This window comes from Hesperophylax consimilis, chromosome 29 (genome assembly GCF_061612785.1).
Source record: "Hesperophylax consimilis isolate HC1 chromosome 29, BYU_Hcon_1.0, whole genome shotgun sequence".
NCBI classification, from domain to species: Eukaryota; Metazoa; Arthropoda; class Insecta; order Trichoptera; family Limnephilidae; genus Hesperophylax; species Hesperophylax consimilis.
In genome coordinates this window covers 18,861,819-18,884,542 of record NC_142864.1, presented here as the reverse complement: position 1 = coordinate 18,884,542, position 22,724 = coordinate 18,861,819, and the positions used below count along the sequence as shown (strand labels likewise).

General features: G+C 33.2%; 1 protein-coding gene across 1 annotated transcript in view; it reads left to right on the top strand.

Annotated features, from left to right (window-relative positions):
- Positions 1–2,510, top strand: part of LOC149409951 (uncharacterized) — a 33,188-nt gene extending 30,678 nt beyond the window's left edge. Inside the window, exons 16-17 of the mRNA XM_089649370.1 lie at positions 1,031–1,109; positions 2,280–2,510. Of these exons, the coding sequence (XP_089505496.1) occupies positions 1,031–1,109; positions 2,280–2,282 (82 nt within the window). The 3' untranslated portion in view covers positions 2,283–2,510. The remainder of the gene's footprint in view (positions 1–1,030; positions 1,110–2,279) is intronic.
- Positions 2,511–22,724: the final 20,214 nt, after the last annotated feature.

The following is a 22,724-nucleotide window of genomic DNA, read 5'->3' as shown; positions in this document are numbered from 1 at the left end:
CTTCTTGAGTTCAATGAATTCAGTATACTCTTGTATTGACCTCCTCAAATTTATTTCATTAAATTAAGATTGAGAATAAGAATTAGAGGGGTCCAAGGTTCGATCCCTGAGAAAACCATGAAATAGGATATGGGGGTTTCAAGGATTCCATTCCAGTGTTTTCTTATTTAAGCCTCTGAAATGAGTCCAATAGAAGACTGTTTTGGCATTTAATGGTCTCGCCAAGATGGTTAATGAATGAAAGAAATAGGAGATGTCCAAGGTTAGATCTCTGGGAAATGCCTGAAATGAGAAATATAGAGCAGTGGTTCTATAATTGAGTGTTTCTTTAGTGTAATTCAGTGGGTATTGTCTTATTTCAGCCTTTCAAACAAGTTTGAGCCTCAGATAAGATTTAAGTTAGTTCAAAGCTTTTTATATAACTCCATATTGCTCGCCATACAATCCCATACAGACCTGTCACACCTAAAAAGAAGATGTGCCTTCTCCTACCTACGGCAGGAGAAGGGGTGGGAACAATTTACAGAGCGCCATAATTACGCGGCTGTCATCTGTCAAAGTGACAGCTTCCATACAAAGAAATGATATTTCGCTGCAGTCCCCCACTTGATCTGACCCTCTCCTGAGGAAGATTATAGCGTAGTGTGTCAGCCTAACATATAATATGTTCATGCCATCCCCATTTTAATGTAATGTCACCAATACAGTTAATGAATGAAGGAAATAGGAAGGGTCTAAGGTACGATCTATGGGGAATGCCGCAAAAGGAAAATATGGCTAGCGGCAGTTCTATAATTGAGTGTTTCTATAATGTAATTCAATGGGTGTTTTCTCATTTCAGCTGTCGAAATAGTTTTGAGTCGAAGAGAAGATAGTTAGGGCATTTAATAGTCTTGCCAATGTCGTTAATGAATAAAAGAGTTCCAAGGTTTGATCCCTGGGGAATGATGGAAAAGGGAGATATGGGTAGCAGCAGTTCCATTATTGAGAGTTTATGTATTATAATTCAGTGTGCGTTTTCTAATTTCAGCCTGAGGAACAAGTTTGAGTCAATGCGCACCACCAGCGTTGTCAAAAATCTCGCCCAGTCCAAAGTCAACAGATTTGTGGTAAGAAACATTACTTACTATTGATCAATCTTTTATGCAAATACAATGTGAACATGAGTTAAAATGGGCGGCCGGTTTCATAAATTCCCCTATCTTAACAAACTGATTACTGTCTGAGAAGCACAGACGCCAGGTGAAAATGCTTTCCATGTCTGATATTTTAATAGAAGATGCTAGCGTCATTGATAAGCACCAGTACACACGGTCACTAAGTTGTCACATAAGGATGTGTCGCTTCTACGACTCGTTTTTATGTTCAACAGTTTGACTGCGGAATGATTAGGCGGCCTATGCGTTTCCTCCTTCCTACAAACATGGGTCTCTTCAAGACTCCTTCCTTCCTTAAAAAAAGACTCTTCACAGAGTATCCCAAAAGATGACTAAGTCCCCGAGAGAAATTATTTCGCGCAAGGCCTCATTTGTGGAATTAAGGCTAAACAGAACATACATTATATATATTCGTTCATTGATGGTGTATAATCAAATTGGATCAAATATTAAGATGAATTATTGCAACTTATGCTTTCAAATATAAAGATGAGTTATTTGTTTGCGCATATGCATACGGAACATAAATATAAATAAATAGGTTTGTTTGTATAACAACTTAATTCTTTCAAGAAAGGCATACAAAAACAATATTGTATCGGTTATTCAATCCAATATTGTATTTGTATGTCTTTCTTAGAAAGTATTGTGTTTTTATACTTACAAAACTATTTATTTATATTCATATTCCGTATGTACATGCGCAAACAAATTATCCATCTTAACATTTTAAAGCATAACTTGCAAAAAGTGTATTTTCAAAAAATTGTTAAATTAGTGCCATTTATGAACATATACATTATATTTTGCCATCTATGAACATATAAATTCACAGTATATTTTTGAATTCAACTAAAGAATTTCAAACGAGTCGTGTTTCATTAAATATTTTCACCATTTAAGATTAATTATTATAGTTTTTTAATATTAGCGCGCTCCCTCTAAGATTTGTATTTACATATTTCCCTTTCAAACCATCTTTGAACACTTCCTACGAGGCCTTAATATAAAGAAAACTTGCGCTTTTGAATGATGTGATACTGTACTTAATTGTGTGAAAAATCAGTGTATATAATTTTGATGAATATTTATTTGTTAAAAGTATTTTTCTTTTGTTTTCAGTAAGCAACACAACTACGAAAAAAGTCTGAAAAAATCATAATTAACATTGAAAAAAATACTTTAACGGAACTACAATTGAAAAATTTGCATTATAATAGAAATTATATGTATTATTTGATTATTTAACCTTTTGTATCGAACCTTTTTATTTCTTCCTATCTCATCTCGTCCTTTTGCAATCTACATAGTTCCTCTGTTATATTATTTAGCTTACGATGATTATTATGAATTATCAGAGATGTGCAAAATGGGTACCCAAAACCATTTGAAATGCAAAATGGAAATGGGTCAAAACTTTTCCATTTGAAAATGCAAAATGGTTTTTAGAAAAGCATTTCAAATGCAAAATGCAAAATACCTATTTTCAAAATGCATTGAAAATGCAAAATGGTTTCTCAGGTCAAACAATTAAAATAATTATAGAATTTTTAAACTGTTTTGTCATTTAATAATGGACATCAATGTAGAACAAACATATTACATGATGGTAAATCAAAAAATGCCACGACTACGGATTATGAACCACAAAAAATTTGCGCGGGACAAATGTTGCCAACGTAAAAACATAGAAGCTGCTATCTAACATTTTATTACAGCGTCATGCCCCCATGTTCAGTATTTGAATCAGTATTTTTTTATAATGGTATCACTCAATTACCAGGGCTCCTACCAGGGAGCAACTTGACAAATGGAAATTATCTCTCATAGCGAGGTTGAGGACCGACTGATATTTGGGGCTTATGAAAAAAAGATGAGTGGAGATAGTAGGAAGAATGTTGCAAAAAAACATTTAAAATGGAAAATGCATTGAGAAAAGCATTTAAAATGCAAAATGCAAAATGGTTTTTAGAAAAGCATTTAAAATGCAAAATGGAAAATACCCATTTTGCATTTTGCATTTCCATTTGAAATGGATTTATTTGAAATAAAGTACATCTCTGTGAATTATCCATAGATTATAGAAACAAGAATTAACTATTAACTAACCATCACGCCGTTTCCCGAAGGGGTAGGCAGAGATGATGGACCGCCAAACAAGTCGGTCTTGGCACACACTCCTTGCCTCATTCACATTCATACCACATCTTCTAATATTCTGACTCTCGACATGACAACTCAAGTATTAGGAATTCATCTACCATTCACTTTTGAATCATATGTTTCATATCCAAACTAAGTTTCCCTTTTAATGAACTACCGCATTATCATCAGACAGAGAGTTTCAATAATCAATCAATTCCTCAACTCAGTCCATTAAAATTCACTTATTCTAATTCATATTTATTTATTTTTCATCACTTATGTTTTTTTAGTAATTTTATTTTAATATTATTTTTAATTAAAAAAAAGTTATAATATTTCGTATACAACAACATTTGGTTATGCCTTTATTTTTAAGTATAATTTTTTATAAATATTTATGTGTAAGTTTTGTATCTTTGTGTTTTATAGTAAATACAAAAAATGTTTTAAAAATATTTTTTTTTCCACATACTAAAGAATTCGTGCCAAAAATATGATGAGGTGGTACTTAAAAAAATACCAGTTTTTGATGAAATTTTGTATTACGTTTATGAATATTTTGTATGAGTTATTTACCAAAGATCTTATATTAATTTATGAAGTTGCCAAAGAATATCAAAAATTGTTGAATTATGTTAAAATTTGCTGCTTTATTTAATGACATGTTATTTTATTTCTTATAAAATTTTATGAATAACAATAAAAATATGATTAATAAATCAATGAAAAATATAATTTTACTGTATTTTATGTAATTTTCCCATTAAAAAAAAAGAGGTTTGTGGAATAAGTATGCAAGGTAGGAAGAAAGGTGATGCATGGTGGGATGATGAGATTAAAGCACTGGTCTCAGAGAAGAAGAAAGCAGATTATGTCTGATTGCGGCTGGCAGTGCTTCCAGCGAAGAGAAGGATCGAGCACCTGGAAGAGGAAGAAGGAAGGAAGATTAAAATGACCAACAACTTTCAAGAAAACATTATGTTGTTTTGGAAGGAAGTCAAAAGGTTCCGGAGTGGTTCAGAAAACGAAAGCATGAAAGTGATAAAATCGAAAGAAGGAAAAATGTTGACGAATGAGGAAGAATTAAAAAAGAGATGGATGAAGTATTTTGAGGAAGTCTTCAAAAGCGACCAAGTGACAGTGATTCATTGGAATTAGCAGGTCTGTCGCTACAGATTGCATTCTGTCGAGTTTTAAACTTGTTTTTGGTTTAGGCGTAAGCTGAAGAGCCAGTTTTGCATCGGTAAGTCGAGACAAAGGGAAGCAGCCATGATAGTCTGGTTTCTGCAACATGATCATGCCCTAACTCTCGGAACCCCTGTGATCCTTCTACGGAACCTAGGGTTCCGCGGAACACCGTTTAGGATTCGCTGGCTTAGATGATTTGACGGCCTCCGTTGTCGAGGGGTAAGATTCTCGACTAGCAAGCCGACGGTCGCGGGTTCAAATCCCGGCGTACGCAAGTAAATTTTATTGATTTTTTTTATTGGCAATTTTTTTGATAAATACAGGTACATACAGGGTGTATCGGCATGTACCCGACAAACTTTAACCACATATTCCTTAGCACATTTGGAGTAAAAAATGTTATAGGCACTTTGCTGTATAGTAACATTTTTTTTTTAATAAAAAATTTACTATTCATATTTTCACCACATGTCTCCAATGTTTTATCCTTTGTCAATGTTTGAAAACCCATCTGGCAATATTTTATTCGAGTTTCGTTGAATAATGTACGTACGTACCTACATTGGCGCGCTTTTACAATCACAATGAAATGGCATGGCACCATTCGTCTCATTTTTACCTATTTTTATTTAGTGTGTATAAAAGAGCGAGGAAGCTTTTTGACACACTTGCTAATAACAGCTGTTGAACACGAGAAACAATGCCAATGACAGTGACGGAGTGTTAATTTTTTATTTATTTTTTGTTTTTAATTGAAAAAAAATGTTACAGGACAGCAAAGTACCCTTAACATTTTTTACTCAAAATGTGCTAAGGAATAGCTGGTTGAAGTTTGTCGGGTACTTGCCGATACACGCTGTATATAAATTATACAAAATATAAGGCAGTAACAAAAAAATCCCACAAAGGCGAAGCCTGTGCGTGGGCATTATAAGGTATGTATTCAAAACAGTGGTGGTTACATTATCTATGGTTTAAATGAAAAAAGAAATATGAATAAAGAAAAACACACACATATATATATTTAGTACATATAGTAATTTTTGCATATTTAATAAAAAAACAGTTATTTTTTCAGATTAATTTATGTTATTTCATTATTTATTCATTTAAAAATAATATATAGTATATTTGCGGCATGTTCCAGAGTGGAAGATACTCTCAGTATCGCCCTGGTGTAAGACCACCATTCATAATTTATACGTTGCTTGAAATGGCTTTAGCTGTATTATGAAGTACAACATTGCACGCCGAAACGGCTGTCACAATAATAAAAACTAAAATGCTGGCAAAACTTAATAATAATGTTTTTAAATGTGATTTATTTTAAATGTATTTAAGGTTAACTGCATTTTAGATTTTCTAGTCATTAGAATTTCAGATTTCATAAAAAAATTGCAAGAATTTGGTTGGTAGTGTTAAGGGCCGCCACTATTTCATGGAAAAGTAAAATCATAAAAAATTGAAGGATAAATTTGTAATTTGCTGATAATCTTTATCATAACATCAGTGATTTCTCTCGTAAATACTTTCCATTTGTAGTGCAAATCAGGGCCTTGTCCTAAATATTATCATTTTTTCATCTAGAAAAAAAAATCATTGAAGATAATATTAATCACAGAAAGAGATACGTTCGCATCTAGGAATTAAGCCCAGGACCTCTGCCTTGCCGGGGTAATGCTCTGACCACTGAGTTAATTTGACTAATCAACTTCCGCTATTTTTAACTGGATCTTCGACTGAGAGCTTTTTCACATTTTTCATTCATATTATTAATTTATTTATTCATGTTCTCCATAAAACGGTTGTGCATCAATATATCACGGAGAATAATAAACACTTCCGATTTTATGTCCGGGTTAAATCTTCCCCATAGGAAAAACTAAACCCTTCCACACACTTTTCCACAAATGATCATCTAGTCAATCAACATTATGCAAGTGAATTATATAAGCAAAATAAATACAAAACAATACAAGAACAACATGTCAACTCACCAGAGATCAAATGGGAAAATAATTCACCGACTCCAGATATTTTCATATCAGAGGGTTCGGCTCGGTAGAACTTCTAACAGGGCCTATAAATCCTACTGATCCCTCAACTTAAATATTTAAAAAATCTTTCGTTATCCTACATGTATTCAAAATGACCGACTTTCGCATCATTATATATAAATTTTTTGATAGATCTAATACGCCTAAATTTTTAATGAGAGAGCTAGGTATAATGCCAGTAGCCGAAATGAAGAATGGTAATATTTTTATAGTCTGAGAATGCCAAATTCTTTTTATTTCATTTCCTAAATCTGTGTATTTTCTTATTTTTTCATTAACAGATTTTTGAATATTACAGGAATTTGGAATAGCGACATCAATGATATAAGTTATTTTTTAAATTTTGTCATGTAAAACTATATCGGGTCTATTATGACTAATCGTTCGGTCTGTTAGTATAGTTTAATCATAATATATTTTATAAAATTCGTTTTCTAAAAATGAATTTGGTTCGTATTCGTAATATGGTACTATATTACGGCAGTCAATCAAGTTATGTTTAATTACCAAACTTTGGTAATAATAATGATTTAATAATAATAATGATTTATTGTCTTCTCTTCTTAGTAACATATAGAGATAATGATATCCTCACTGGGATCTCCCGTGCTGAGGATTTCATTTACATATTATAATTTAATTATAAGAAATTAATATTACAACAAAGTAACATAATGAATTTAATTAAAAACATATATCATGTAGTAAAATTATAAGATATTGTTTTTTTGTATAGTTCAGTTTAGTAGATTCAGTTTTAGTCTGTGTTTGATATCAGTAGGTATATTTTCTATTTCAGATCTCCCTATATTAAGTATCCAGTTTTGAGATTTAAATGTTATAATGTTGAGGTTTTTGAGTAAGAGTGGTATTTTATTGTAGAGTTTAATACTATGATATAAGAAGCTTTTTTGCCCAAAAGTTGTATTAGTAGTTATTTGTTGGATAAGTTTTTGACCATGAGATCTAGTGTTTCTATTGTACGTGTTTGTTGTTATTTCTTGGGTTTTGTACTTATGAATGTAAATGAGTATAGTTTTAGAATATATTTGTTTAATTGACATGATGTTAAGATTGGTGAAGATTTCGTCAGTGCTAGTTCTTACAGGAACTTTCAGTATAATTTTCATTATGGCTTTTTGAGTTTTAATTAGTGGATTTAGTATATTTTTATTTGCACTGCCCCATCCGATAATACCGTATTCTAACAGTGATTTGCAGAGAGCCATGTAAATTTTGATTAAGTCTTTTTAATGAGCACATTCCTGATAGCTAATTTATTTTTTCAAAACTATCTACTATCTATTACAATATCATGCATTTGTGGTACATGTAAGTATAAAAAGTCATGGGGGCAGTTTTATCATTTTGTGACATATGTCAACTGTCTGCATGTGACGTTGAACATGTCAATCATATGTCAATGGTCAATGCAGAATCGCTTTGTTGATTTTGCGCGTTCTGATACATGGACCTAAAAAGCCCTGGACACAGCATTAGTGCGATTTTGAATGAATGGCATTGATGTCAAATTTAGGGCGAAGGGAAATTGTGTGGCAGCCATCTTGTATGACTAACTTTTGAAATGACTTGTATACAAAGTTGTACATAATGAATTATTATAATTTTATTTTTGCATTGTTAATATAGTTTATGGCTTATGTTATTTTTTTGGTATTTTATGACAAAAATTAAGTTTTTTTTTAATGATAAACAAATGTTCATAAGAGAAGGTTTCTATGCATAGCACAAAAGATAATAAATTATTGCTTATAATAATTTATTATCCTTTATGCTATGCATAAAAATCTTGTCTTATAAATTTCTTCTTTCGTATGGTAAGGGGGTCGGAGGGGGACATCTAGGTCTGCGAGCTAGTCTAGGGCCTCAGGCGTCGCCATGTGGACCTCATCAATCCCGCCGGGGAATGAATGTAGCGGGCATTCGTTGACCACATGTTCGGTGGTCTGCACCGCACCACATTCACACATCGCCGTCTCTTTAAGGCCCCATCTGTGCATCATGTGGGGACAGGGCTATGGGAGCACCTTAACCTATTGATAGCGGACCATGTTTTGCGTCTTAATGAGAACCCAGGCTGTCTTTCGGTGGGGTCCTGTATGAGATGGGCATTTCCCACGTTGGCCGTTTGCCACTCAAGTTTCCACCTATCTTCTGGGGTGAGAGGTAATCAAAGGAGCCTCTCTCCTTCCGCCCAGAAGGGCTTTCGGGACTACAAGAAGCATGCCGGTGGGAGACGACATCTTCCTGCAAAGGTATTGCGCTTTTTTTACTTTATCATTAAAAAAAATAATACTGGACATGTCAAAATATTTCACCGACAAATGTAGATATAATATGTCGCGATGCGATCTAGTGAGAAATTTAGCACTAACAAAGCCTTTCCTGCAAAAATAAAGTTAGCTGTTTAGAGGTAAAAAAAAAATAATAAGCAGTAATTGTTAATTAAAGTACTAGTACATATAGAATTATTTGGCGTGTTGGAAATAAGCCGACGTGGCTCAGTGGTCCAGAGCGTCTGACCGGACATCAGAACAATTCCCGTCGGCGGCATTTATTTTCAATTTGTATTGATATTTACAGGTGACTGACTCACTATAGCTTATAATAAAAATTATAAACTAAATTAAATTAAAACTAAATTCTAAACTCAAAATTCGACTGTTGCTAACTTCTGCAACTCATAAACTTACGAATACCTACAATAACAACACGACAAAATACACTATTCCACTGCAACACACATAAGCGCAATTACATTGCGAACTCCCCAATACAACGGTTTCACACTATGGGAAACCAATACTTAGGTGATGTCGATATATTTAATATTAACTTTGCGCTTTTTGTGGATTACGTAAAATACTTATTTAAACACTATTCCTAAATGGAAGTTATATTTTTTTAAGCCATTCAAATCGCTGTATTTTTTAATTTATGTTCTTTTATTTTTAATATTTCTTTCTCATGTTTCAAAACTGCCATTAAAATTGTACCACCTACATGGAAAAGCCCTCTGGGCGTTAAATAAATGAATAAATAAATAAATAATAATTTATTAAAAATTAAGAAGGTTTTGGCATATTTCAAACATCTTCCCCTCGCCACGCAGCTTCAAATTTTAGCTTCTCGTTTTAGGTTCATGGGTCGTAGATCCATTGTACTATCTCCCATTTTACTTCATTCGTTAAAAAAAAACCCGGTCCCTTTGATAAAGTTTACCATGGTTGTCATAAGATACTCGGCTGTATCTCTTAGTCCCACACAGTGTTGCCAAGTTAGCATATTATATGCTAAATTTGGCATAATTACTCCATGTTTAGCATAACTATTATGCTTTCAGCATATAGCATATTTATTTGGCTTATTTTTACAGAAACATGAAAATAATAAAAATCAATCTTTTAACTAACAAAAATAATATCGATTGAAAAACTGGTGTCTCAATGGAGAAACATAGTTCACATTAAATGGGAATCCTTGACTTCCACTGTAGAGTTTTGGAATGAAGTCATGCAATATAAAGATACAGCTAATAATAATCCCTTCGGTGATTTATGTCAGTTTGCAATGTCTATTTTAACATTGCCGCATTCAAATGCGAACATTGAACGTGTATTTAGCCAAATGAGTCTGTTCAAAACAAAACTCCGAAATCGTTTGGCGGTGAGAACCCTGAGTGCCATTTTGTACGTGAGATTTGGCCTAAAGAGAGCAGGAAAGTGCTGTTATTCTTACACTGTTCCTGAAGAAGTACTACGCTGCATTGGGACCAAAGAAAGTTACGACTCCGTCTCTCAGCCTTCCACATCAGCTGCTGTTAATGAAGAAAAAGAAGGTGAAGATGAAGATATTGATATTTTATTTCACTAATTTTATTTCTAAGTTAAATTTATGTTAGCTTTTTTTTGGCATTTTTTAAAGTAATTTAGCATTTTTCTGGCATATTTTTCCCATCAATGTATTTCTCAACAAATACTAAGGTAAATTTATGTTGGCTTTTTTTAAAGGAATTTAGCATATTTCTGGGATATTTTTCCCATCACTCTAGCATATTTTGAAGTAGTTGAGTTGGCAACACTGGTCCCACGAGCCTTGTTCCCATCAGGGCGGGACATTGGAAACATTATTGGAGTCTCCTCACTTTTCTTTTATTGCTTACTTGCATCTATTGGGGTTTTTATAACAGCTGCTGTGTCTCCTGAGATGACAGCATCCCGTTAGTAGTCCTACCAGTTCTCTCGGTGAATGCACTGTCCAAATTGAGTTATTTGACTGGTTCATCTAGTCTAGGGTCTGGTTCAAAAAGAGATGGCGTCAACTCGCATGTGAACGCTTCAGTATATCGATACATTTGCTATCGATTGTACATGTCAGCAGTCATAAAGAAATAATGAATACTTATTTTAATGAATACTTATCTCTGCTCACATCGTGACCAGACAGTCGTTGTACGAGTTAATCATATCAGATGCACTCGCGATATGATTAAGAAGTCATTCACACCAGTTAATAAAATCACTTCGAAGAGACATCAAGAGAAAGCGGAAACGAAAGGTGAAGGTTATTAGGTCCCTTATTAACTTTAACTTACCTTTGAGACGTACACGACATACAGTGCTATTCCACACGCTTAATTATAAAACAAATGCAGCATCTAATTCGACAATTAACCGAGCTCTTCATACTCTAAATAATATTTGTCTTAACTCTAACATTGACATTTTTCGGATTCACTGCCCAAATTCAAACGTGGCATCATGTCAATAATTTAAACTGTTCAATGCGCATACATACAGACACACACACACAAACACTCACACATACATTACACACACACACACCTATATACACGGAATAAACATACCACTTAGCAGACATTACAAGGAAACATATCATAGGTACCCAACATGAAGTATCTTATTCCTGTGTATTGTTTTATCTCTGTAAATCATGCAGTTTGTTTCTATAATATAAAATAATATAAAATATGAGATGAAGGGTAGATGAATACAACGTCGTCATAGACAGGTTGATAACTTTTCAAATTCAGCGATTGGTGTCATATATATAATTTTAATTAACCTCTCCAGCTTTTGAGGGTCATATATGACCGGGTGTCCACATTTTATAAAAGTATTTTTATATTTTTTTCTATCATGCGAAAATACTTATTTTTTTACATTAGAAAGAAAAATAATAATTCTTTCCAGTTTGCCTCAAATGGAATCTATTGATAAAATCCTAGAAAAAGGCAAAATGAATAATTCATCTTTCGCGCCGCTTTCGAAAAAATCGGCTTAACTTTAAAAATTATTTCTCATTTTTTATTATATGAACGAGATACAAGTGAAAGTACAATTTTCTTACAAATTCCCCAAACAAAACGATTTTCTCTCAATTTTTCTATGATCAGAGAAAAAAATTAAGTAAAAATGTGTTTTTTTTTATTTAATAATATAATTTTGGGGATCAGGTGAGAAGGCACGAAATGAAAGGCGTGTGGTGAAGGTCACAGTGTTTATTGGGTCAGTTGCCGTGACGAGGAGATGATGTAGGACAAATGTTGAATACTCCGGTTGCTGGCTGTGTTGGCAGGTCAAGCGCGGGTCAGTGAGTCGACACCGGGCGCTGGTGACCGGGACTCGATGCTGACGGGAAGGCCGAAGGTGCGGCGGACCTTGTAGGCGGTTGAGCGGGAGCGGCGTAGACCAGTGAGGATGCTGCGTGTCCTCGTGGTGGTCATGGTGGCGTGGAAGAAGCGCTGGTCAGAGACGCTGGAACCAGGGCGCTTGTAATCCGAATAGCGCTTGCCAGGGACGGCGATCTGGACAAGGCGCTATGATGATGTCCCGATAGGGTTCATGATGGTAGGGCGAAACCGGGTATCTTGTCCTTCGCGCTAGTAAGAGGAGCGCGAATTAGCACTCGTTGGTTCTTATTAAATGACGGCGGACTGATGACTGACTGACTGACTCGCTGCGTCGGGCTTATTTATACTGTTCGGCCGGTGGCAACAGCATGTAGTTAAATGGCAACTAAATCGAGGCCACTCGCTCGGTCTTTGTGTTTCGGGAACCTTCGACAGCGCGGCAATTATGCATAGGCGGCAGACTCGAACCTTCTGACGAGTTCTCGTAATGTCCCAGACTGACTGCGCGATAGTATTGTCGCGAGTAGATACTTGAAACAGGTAGGTTGCTTTGTTTTGATTTCGGCTGCAATTACGTACCTGCAAGTACGTACCGTAAGTAGCGTCGAGCTGCTTATAATTAATGAATTAATCTGGATTCTTCTGCTACATAATTATTAAGTTCTGCAAGTATTTTTTGGTTTTTGTTATTGTTACAGCTGTTTCGGCTTAGAACAGCTAGAACCATTGGAAATCAATAAAAGAACCAATGACCCTAATATAACATTGATTAATAAAATAAGGAAAATGATTTATTCCCCGCTTCTAAGTATGTTCACAAAACCTAAACAATATAACACATAGCAGCCACATCATTATTAAACAATTAAGATAATATTAATGTGGGGAAAAAAGACTTCAAAATACCCCCACAGAATATCAAATCTACTGTCACAATTATTTTATCAATAAATCGGTCCGGTAATAAATCATTTTAAATTGGTAGGGGGTAAAATAAAATCATATAAATAAGTCGTCTAAACGTGGTTAAAACCACAGTTTGAAGTTTTGAGTTTGGCCTTGGAAGCCGAAACAGCTGTAACAATAACAAAAACCAAAAAATACACGCAGAACTTAATAATTATATTATTAAATTTAATTTTAAAAATCAATAAATGGAGTTCTACGAATTAAACACAAGACAATAAATAAATAAAAATATTCCCAATTGGGGTTTGTTGCGAGGCTGAAGGTAGTAGGGAGGGGAAGGACATGGGTAGAGGAAGTTTTGGAAGTACCTGGCTATTCAGAGCTGGCCACCAAACACGGCTAAAGCCATTTCAAGCAACGTTCCAATTCTGAATGTTGGTCTTGAACCACTGAGAGTATCTCAAATTTACTAGCGCACGCCGAGATTTGAGCCGGCGACTTTCTAATTGCTAGCCGAGAGCCTTACCCCCCGACTATGGAGGCTCGACTGGAAGGAATGTCACAGCTGATGAAAGGTCATTTTTTATATCTAGTATAAACCTTTACTAACTACTAACAACTTAATTCTATGACATTTAGGACTCTTCATAAAACAGGGTTTTCCAATAAGAGGTGTTATTTTGAATAGCCCGCTATTTCGGTAGATGTTAGTTTGAAGCTGTCATTTTTTGACATTTGACAAGTAGAAACTACGCCATTTATAAAAATGGAACGATACACGCTTCAACAACGCATTGAAATGATTAAAATTCACTTGAGTGAATCAAATGCAAATCATCTTGAGTGATGAGGCCCATTTCTACCTCGGTGGCTTCGTCAACAAGCAAAATCGTCGCATCTGGGGCTCGGAAAACCCAAGAGTTATTGTTGAAAAGCCTCACTATCCTCAACGTGTGACTGTTTGGTGCGGTTTATGGTCCGGCGGAGTCATTGGACCTTACTTTTTCGAAAATGAAGCTGGAGCTACAGTTACGGTGAATGGATTGCGCTATCGAGAGATGATTAATGATTTTTTATGGCCGGAATTGGATGGTATTGATCTGGACAACGTTTACTTTCAACAAGAAGGCGCTACGTGCCACACAAGCAACGAAACCATTGATATTTTACGATTGAATATCAAAATAACTCCTCTTATTGGAAAACCCTGTACATCTCAAACTTATTCTAGTATTTAGGCATAACCCACGAAAAGCAGCAAGGATTTTAGCTTCTTTAACATCTGTTGGTAGTTCACTGAAAATCTTAAGTCCTTTAAAATAGATATTATTTTGGGTTCCCGAAAAAATTGTTTACGGAAGTCTAAAATCTCCACAGTTTCTCGTGGGGTAGCCATGTATTTCCAAAATGAAATTTACATTCTTAAACATGTATTTCGGGAGCATCTTATTTTTGAGATCAAATATAAATATTAAGGTATTGTAAATCATACGCTCTCTCACACTTAATATACCTAGTTGTTTTTGCATATTAATTATCTTAGTATATCTACTACAATTCAATACTACTCGCATACCTCTATTTTTAATTATTTGCAATTTATTTATCTGTGTTTGATTGCACAAGAAAAGGAAAATAGATCAGTAATTTAAATGGTATGCTACTATACTATTATAAACCAATTTACTTGTACATCTAATTTATTCCTTGTTCTTCTTTAAAAATTACCTTGAATTACCGTTTTGTCCTTGAAATCGAACGTTACTAGACTCCGTTTGTCAAACGATTTTAATGCCGATTACCTACGATATCCAAAAATATACACAATTTTGGCTTGTAACTTCCTCTTAAACCCATATTATTTTCCAGAGTGAGGAACGATGCAGGTGTAAGTTGTACCTTAGTGAACACAGTGGTTTTAAAAGTTTATTTCACTATGTTACTATTGTTGAACTGCTAAAAATACGTGTCATAACTTGCAAACTGATTCTACAAAAATTGTGTTAATTTTTCCGTTACATATTCATTTACTATTAATAGAAAACCTTTGTTACGCTTTTCCAAGAATAATTATATTAATAGAAGATGTCATCATCTCAATTACATGATAAAATCGAGAATGCATTAAGTTGTTTATCGCTTGGAAATCGCCAAATACATTGACTTAATTGACATTATTAATTCGCTCAAAGGTTCACTGAGATTTGTAACAGATTAATAAGTACAAAAGATAATTTTTTATAAGATCAAAAACCTTAATTATCGTAATCAGAGATGTGCAAAATGGGTACCCAAAACCATTTGAAATGCAAAATGGAAATAGGTCAGAACTTTTCCATTTGAAAATGCAAAATGGTTTTTAGAAAAGCATTTCAAATGCAAAATGCAAAATACCCATTTTCAAAATGCATTGAAAATGCAAAATGGTTTCTCAGGTCAAACAATTAAAATAATTATAGAATTTTTAAACAATTTTGTCATTTAATAATGGACATCAATGTAGAACAAACATATTACATGATGGTAAATCCTTAAACACCTCGACTACAGATTATGAAACCACAAAAAATTTGCGCGGGACTAATGTTGCCAACGTAAAAACATAGAAACTGCTATCTAACATTTAATATTACAGCGTCATGGCCCCATGTTCAGTATTTTTTGTAATGGTATCACTCAATTGCCAGGGCTCCTACCAGGGAGCAACTTGACAAATGTAAATTATCTCTCATAGCAAGGTTGAGGACCGACTGATATTTGGGGCTTCTGAAAAACAGATGAGTGGAGATAGTAGGAAGAATGTTGCAAAAAAGCATTTAAAATGGAAAATGCATTGAAAAAAGCATTTAAAATGCAAAATGCAAAATGGTTTATAGAAAAGCATTTAAAATGCAAAATGGAAAATACCCATTTTGCATTTTGCATTTCCATTTGAAATGGATTTATTTGAAATAAAGCACATCTCTGATCGTAATGAATAATAGATAGATCATTTATAAGGCGCCGGTTTTTGTGGATTTTTCCCTCAAGGGCGTGACCCAAATAAACTTAAAGAGATACTGACTTTCATTGACATAGGTGAAACTAACCGTCTGGTACCGTCCCTGATGTATGGTAGTGAGCCATGAAACTTACAGAGAAAGGATGAAATTATGCGTAATGTTATTGTTGAGGCGTCAGTGTATTTAAACCTTGTATTTTATTATCGTTGGTTTAAACCAGAGGTTCCCAAAGTGGTCTGTATGGACCCCCAGGGGTCGATATCGCCTTGCTGGGGGGTCTATATCGGCGAGGAAAAAAAGAGGTCCACGAGATCCAAATAGGGGACATACGAATATTTGTAATTTTAGGGAACCGGATAACTCATCAAAATGACAATTCAACACACCTATAAAAAGTGTTATAAAGTTATGAAAAGTGATGAAACAAAAACTAAGTTATATATGCAACTATTTCACCTAGTTTTTGTTTCATCACTTTTAATGACTTTATATCACCTTTTAAAGGTGTGTTGAATTGTCATTTTGAGGAGTTATTATGGAACCGTAATTTTATATTTCGTAAAATTGTTTATTGAGTCTATATTCGGTATGTAGGGGGTCTAAGAAAAAAAAAGATGTGGCTAGTGGTCTACGGGATAAAATTTTTGGGAACCTTTGGTTTAAACCATGTATGACCATAACAATTCATAAAATTATAATTAAAATATATAACACATTTCTACAAATATAATTTTATAACTGCACTTCAAACAAGAGAATGGTTTCCTTCGAAATTAATGTCTGAATACAAACCTTTTTTTAAATTTAAGGCGAAGCTTAATGCTAAATCACTATTTTGATTAATCTTTATAACGAATTGGTGTACATTATGAAAACCAAAAAATATGCTTTAGTTAAATTAAAGGTTTTCCTATCGTTTCGCTTGAGTAGAATACAAATAAAAACATAAATTACTCTCAATTCTCAATGCAAACTACTACAAAAAATATTTTTCATTAGAAATGTATGAACGCATAAAGGAAACAACTTTTAAAAAATAGCTTTATAACTAAGATTATCTGTGACAGTTTCACTTGATTAACTTTTTTGCTTTCTTATAAAATTATTTACAAAATAAGTAAAAACCAGTTTTTTTGCTTGAAATCGAACGTTTCTAGACTCCGTTTGTCAAGATTTAATTCCTATTACCTACGATATAAGGTATCCCAAGAATATACACATTTTTGGCTTGTAGCTTCCTCTTAAGAATGTACCCTTGAACAAGTCCAAAACTTTTATTAAAACTACACATAGAACACGAAAATGGTTTCGTACGATTTTTGCAACAAATAGTCTCCAACTAGAATTTTAAAATTAAACTCAAACTGCACTTTAAATGCGTCTGCAGATTGATCCATAATTGAAAATTTATCTGTAAGCAATTCCCCAGTTTAATTAGCATTACACTCATCTTTTATTATTACGCATTTAATTTATTATTTGTAAAATAATAATAAATCGAAATTGAATTTAAAAGATATGTTTATTTGTGTATCCATTTATTTGTGTCTAAACTGCTTTCTAGTAACGTAGGTCCATACACAAGTACCTATCAGCTAGGTTATACCTTTCTCTGGGTTTTGTAATAATGTCTTAAAATGTATTTGAAACACCGCGAAAGAAACTTTTTTTGTGATCAGCAGGTTGCACTGAAAGTGCTCGCAGGCCGCACTAAAAAGATTGTAAAATTATCAAATTAAATAAATATTTATTGAGAAACACGGTTACGCACTATTTTACTTCCTTCGTAACGACATCCAACTGAAATACTCAAAATTAATTTATTATTGTATTTGCACATTATTTGACATTCAATATTGACATTTGCACATTATTTGGAAGTACTTAAAAAATAAAACAGAGCGAATGAGAACATTTCAAATACTAAATAATAAAATTATTTTTATTTTTTGGAATAACTGTATATAGGTGAGTAAAACCTCAAATTGTAATATTTCATTATTGAAGGATATAGGGTTCCATTAGCTTAGTTGGTAGAGCGGTGCCCCGGCAAGGCAAGGGCCCTGGGTACGAGTCCTAGATGTGACCGAATGTTTTTCAGATTTTCGATTAGGAATCGCTAATATTGTCTTCAATAATTAATAAAATAATCTTAAAAAACTCGTTTCTGAAAAATAGAAAAGTTGTACTGGGCGCAGTCGGGTGCAAATCGCGGTATATGAATGATAGTTGAAAATAATGTATTCTTTCACTTGAACACAAAACTTTACTGGGGATGGGTATAGTAAATGTCTATTTTGATTTTTTTTTGACATAGAAGGCCAAAGAAGAACCAACATGTTCGCCAAGAGATTCAACAAGTGCAGTCCTCCGGTGAAGAAGCAACTATTCCAAACATACTGCATGAGATTTTACACTTGCGAACTATGGAAAAGGTACATACAAGGTGTTATGAACACCCTCCGAGTATAGTATAACCACGCGTACAGGGCGCTGTTCGGCCTCCCTTGGCGATGCAGCGCCTCGCAGAGGGAAGGGTGCATGGCGCCACAGAGTAGCCGGGACGAGTCAGCGCTACCGGACATCGGAAAACACTCTTGTCCAGGCCGTCGCCCAGTGGCAGGGCTCGCCCCTACTAGATGGAGGATTTCCCCCAGCCACTGTAGAACAAGTGCAAAATATGTTTATTTTATTTAATTTTCAACTAAATTATCAAAATACACACCTTATTCTCTTACAAAATCAAATATTTAATTTACTAATCAATTGTTTTAACCGTTGTAATAATATCCATAACGAAATTTTAATCCACAGCACTGCACACAGAAATATATGTGCTGTCGATTGAAGCACCAAAATCGAACTAAAAATTAGTCGGAAATAGGAATATCTCATTACCTTCGGTGACTCTATGTTTCTCCCGGGTTGTGACTAATTACGTAATACTTCGAATTTTATTCTATCTAACCATCCCGAGGAAGCTACACGCCAAAAATGTGTATATTCTTGGTATACATTAGATTGTAGGTAATAGGCATTAAAATCGATTGACAAACGGAGTCTAGAAAGGTTCGATTTCATGCACAAAACTGGTTTTTATTTATTCAGTCTAGTTTCTGCTGCCGTGCAGCTCGCACGGACAGAAATTTCGATAAACTCAGTAACCACAAACCACAGTGATACCCAGTTTAACATATTGTTGTTGCAAAAATAAAGCAGGCTGGCTGCGTTTAGTCACCAGACAGCCCGCAAAAAAAATAACTCATTATGGACCGAAGTGTCCAATCATTAATTGACTCAATTAAAATTGAAATAGGAAAATGCTCATCTGTCAAAGAGGCAAAACAAAGGAGTAACATAGAACAAGATATACACCAGCTAGAGGAAATATGGTGCAAGGAAAAACTTCAACTACAAGAAAAAATAATTGAGCTACAAAATAAACTTATATTAAATGAAGAAAAACATTCAGAAAAAATTGAAAATTATTTAAAGGAAAAAAATGAATCAACTAATACTACGTACAACAAGTCAACCCTCTCAATACCTATACCAGAGGCCAAATACTCATTAATAATTGCAAGTGAAAATACTAATACAACATCTGATGATATTCGAGACATGATAGTTAAAAAAATTAAAACATCGCATTTGGGGATTGCAGTAAATGGAGTACAAAAAGCATCAAATAAGAAACTAATCATCTCTTGCCCCAAAAAGGATCACGCAAAAAAACTAACAGAAGAAATAAATATAGTCTTCAAAAATACTATGATCGCGAAAGAATTAGAAAAAAAAAATCCTAAACTATTCATCAGAAACCTACCTATCGACCTATCAGAAGAAGAAATAATAGAATCATTAATAACCCAAAATGATGGAATTAAAATCATCATGGATGAAAATCCGAAAAACTCAGTAAAATTAGTAAAAATGCTTAAACCAAAAGGACAAAACAATCTTACAAACTATATAGTCGAAACAAGTGGAAAACTTAGGAAATATCTCATATCTAAAGAGAAAATTAATATTGGATACCACAGAGTGCGGGTGGAGGATGCTAATCCAATAATGCAATGCTTCCATTGCCTGAGATTTGGACATTCAGCTGTCAACTGCTTTAATAAGGACAAGAATGCTTCGTGCCTGCACTGCGCCATGGACCATCCTTGGAAAGACTGTCCCAATAAAAACAAAGAAGAGAAATGCAAAAATTGTGATTTCCAAAACAACACTTTCAAGTCAACAAACGATACAAATCATAAAGCAAATAGCAAAAATTGTATGTATTTAAAAAAAATGATGACTATTGCCCAAGGGCGTATAAATTATGAATAGGTATGTACCTACTTTAACATTCTTAATAACTAACTTTAAAATTCTTAACAAGATTAAAAACTCAATACCAAATTTTATATTTTTGTTTCAAATACGCTTTTTTTCTGACTTTTCACACTTTTCTGACTTTTCGCACAATTTAGCTATTAATATTAAAACTTTCGAACAATTGAGAAACATTTCAATGTTATTAATCTACCATCGAAGAGATAACGATTTATCAGTAATATCCAAAAAATATTTAATTAACTATTTCTGTAAAATTTTAAGACAAAAACACAACATTAAAATATTAGCCTACTCTCAAAGTGTTAATGTTTGTAAAATATTATTTATACAAAACAAAATTAATATACTACATAGTATGTATCATCTTCATAATATCATCACTAGTAATATAATGCTAAGTTGTTCAATATTGTCACCAAAACTATTTCAAGTCAACCTTGATATTATCCGTGAACATATGCTGCTAATTTATAGTTTGTCATCAAAATCAAATTCATTTTTGACAATTAGTTATAACAATATTATTTCCTTATTTCTTTTAAAATGAATAATTTCTTCACTGAGGAATTAGATAAAACGCTTAATATTTCAGAATATATTTGTCATACTTTAAAAGATTGTAATAAAATCGTGGATAAAATAACAAATTCATTCTCTGTACTCCATTTAAATATCAGATCAATGAAACAAAATTTCAATGAATTTTTACTCTCAATTAATTTACTAAATCATAAACCGGACGTTATAGTTTTAACGGAAGCATTCACCAACGTATACAATAAATTTTGCATACCAGAATATACCTACTTCGCAACATCTTGTGCTATTAATAGAAATAGTGGTATTGTTGTATTTGTTAAATCTTGCTATTCAAACATCGCAGTGGAAGAAGTACCTATGCAGCGAGTTAATTGCTTAGATATTAATCTAAATGTAAATAAAATGTGTTTTAATATTATTGCAATTTACCGAACACACGGATCAAACGAGTACACATTTATGGATGAATTGAGAAGCATTATCTTATCAAAAAAAATAAACAGAACATAACAATAATCGGCGATTTCAACATAGATGTTTCAAACGAAAATAGTAACAGAATAAAAACTGAATTTATCAATTATATGACGGAAATGAATTTCATATTGTGTATAAATAAATATACTAGAGAAATTACGGGTCAACGTCCATCTTGTATCGACCACATATGGAGTAACACTAAAGATACCGACAAATTACACACGATAATATTAAAAAATAATATTACTGATCATCACACTTGCATCTATATACAAAAACTTAATATTAATAATTATATTGATTCAAAATGCAATACTTTTACAAAAAATTCACTAAACCATCATAAATTAAGCCTAAAAATAAAAACAGAAACATGGCGTTCCGTATTAGAATCAACATATGCTGAAACATGCGCAAATATTTTTGATACTATGCAATTATATTACAGCATCAACAGATATTAAAACCATAAAAATTAAATCAAAATTCAAAAAAATAAAACCATGGATTTCACATGGCTTAATCGTGTCTATTAGAAAAAAAGAAGAGTTATATCGCTTGACAAAGAAATTTCCCTTTGATAAAAAAATATACACAGATTATAAAAAATTTAGGAACAAATTAACCTGTTTACTAAAAACAACTAAAGAAAACTTTTACAAAAATGAAATTGATGTGGCTAAACAAAATGTAAAACATATATGGAAAACAATAAATGAAATAAATAGTAGAAAAAACAAAAAAACTCAAATTAAAAAAATTAATATCGGAAAAAATTCTATTAATGCCCTAATGGAACCGACAAAATGTGCTAATGCCTTCAATAAATATTTCGCTAACGTCGGACAAAATTTAGCTACACGGATTGATGAAAATTATAAAATAGATAATTTCGAAAAGGACTGTCACAAACAAAATAATCTGTCAGTTTTCAAACCGGTAACAACAGATGACATAAAAAATATTATAAGTGAATTAAAAGGTGCATCTGCACCAGGGTTTGATGGAGTCACAGTAGAAATGTTGAAAAATTATAATGAATTATTAATTCCAATTACACACATTATAAATATTAGTTTAAATAGTGGAATATTCCCCTCCGTTTATAAAAAATCTATTGTAACACCCGTTTTTAAATCTGGCAGCCCTGAAGAAATATCAAACTATCGACCCATATCTGTTGTCTCAAACATTGCAAAAATTTTCGAAAAGATCGTAAAAAAGC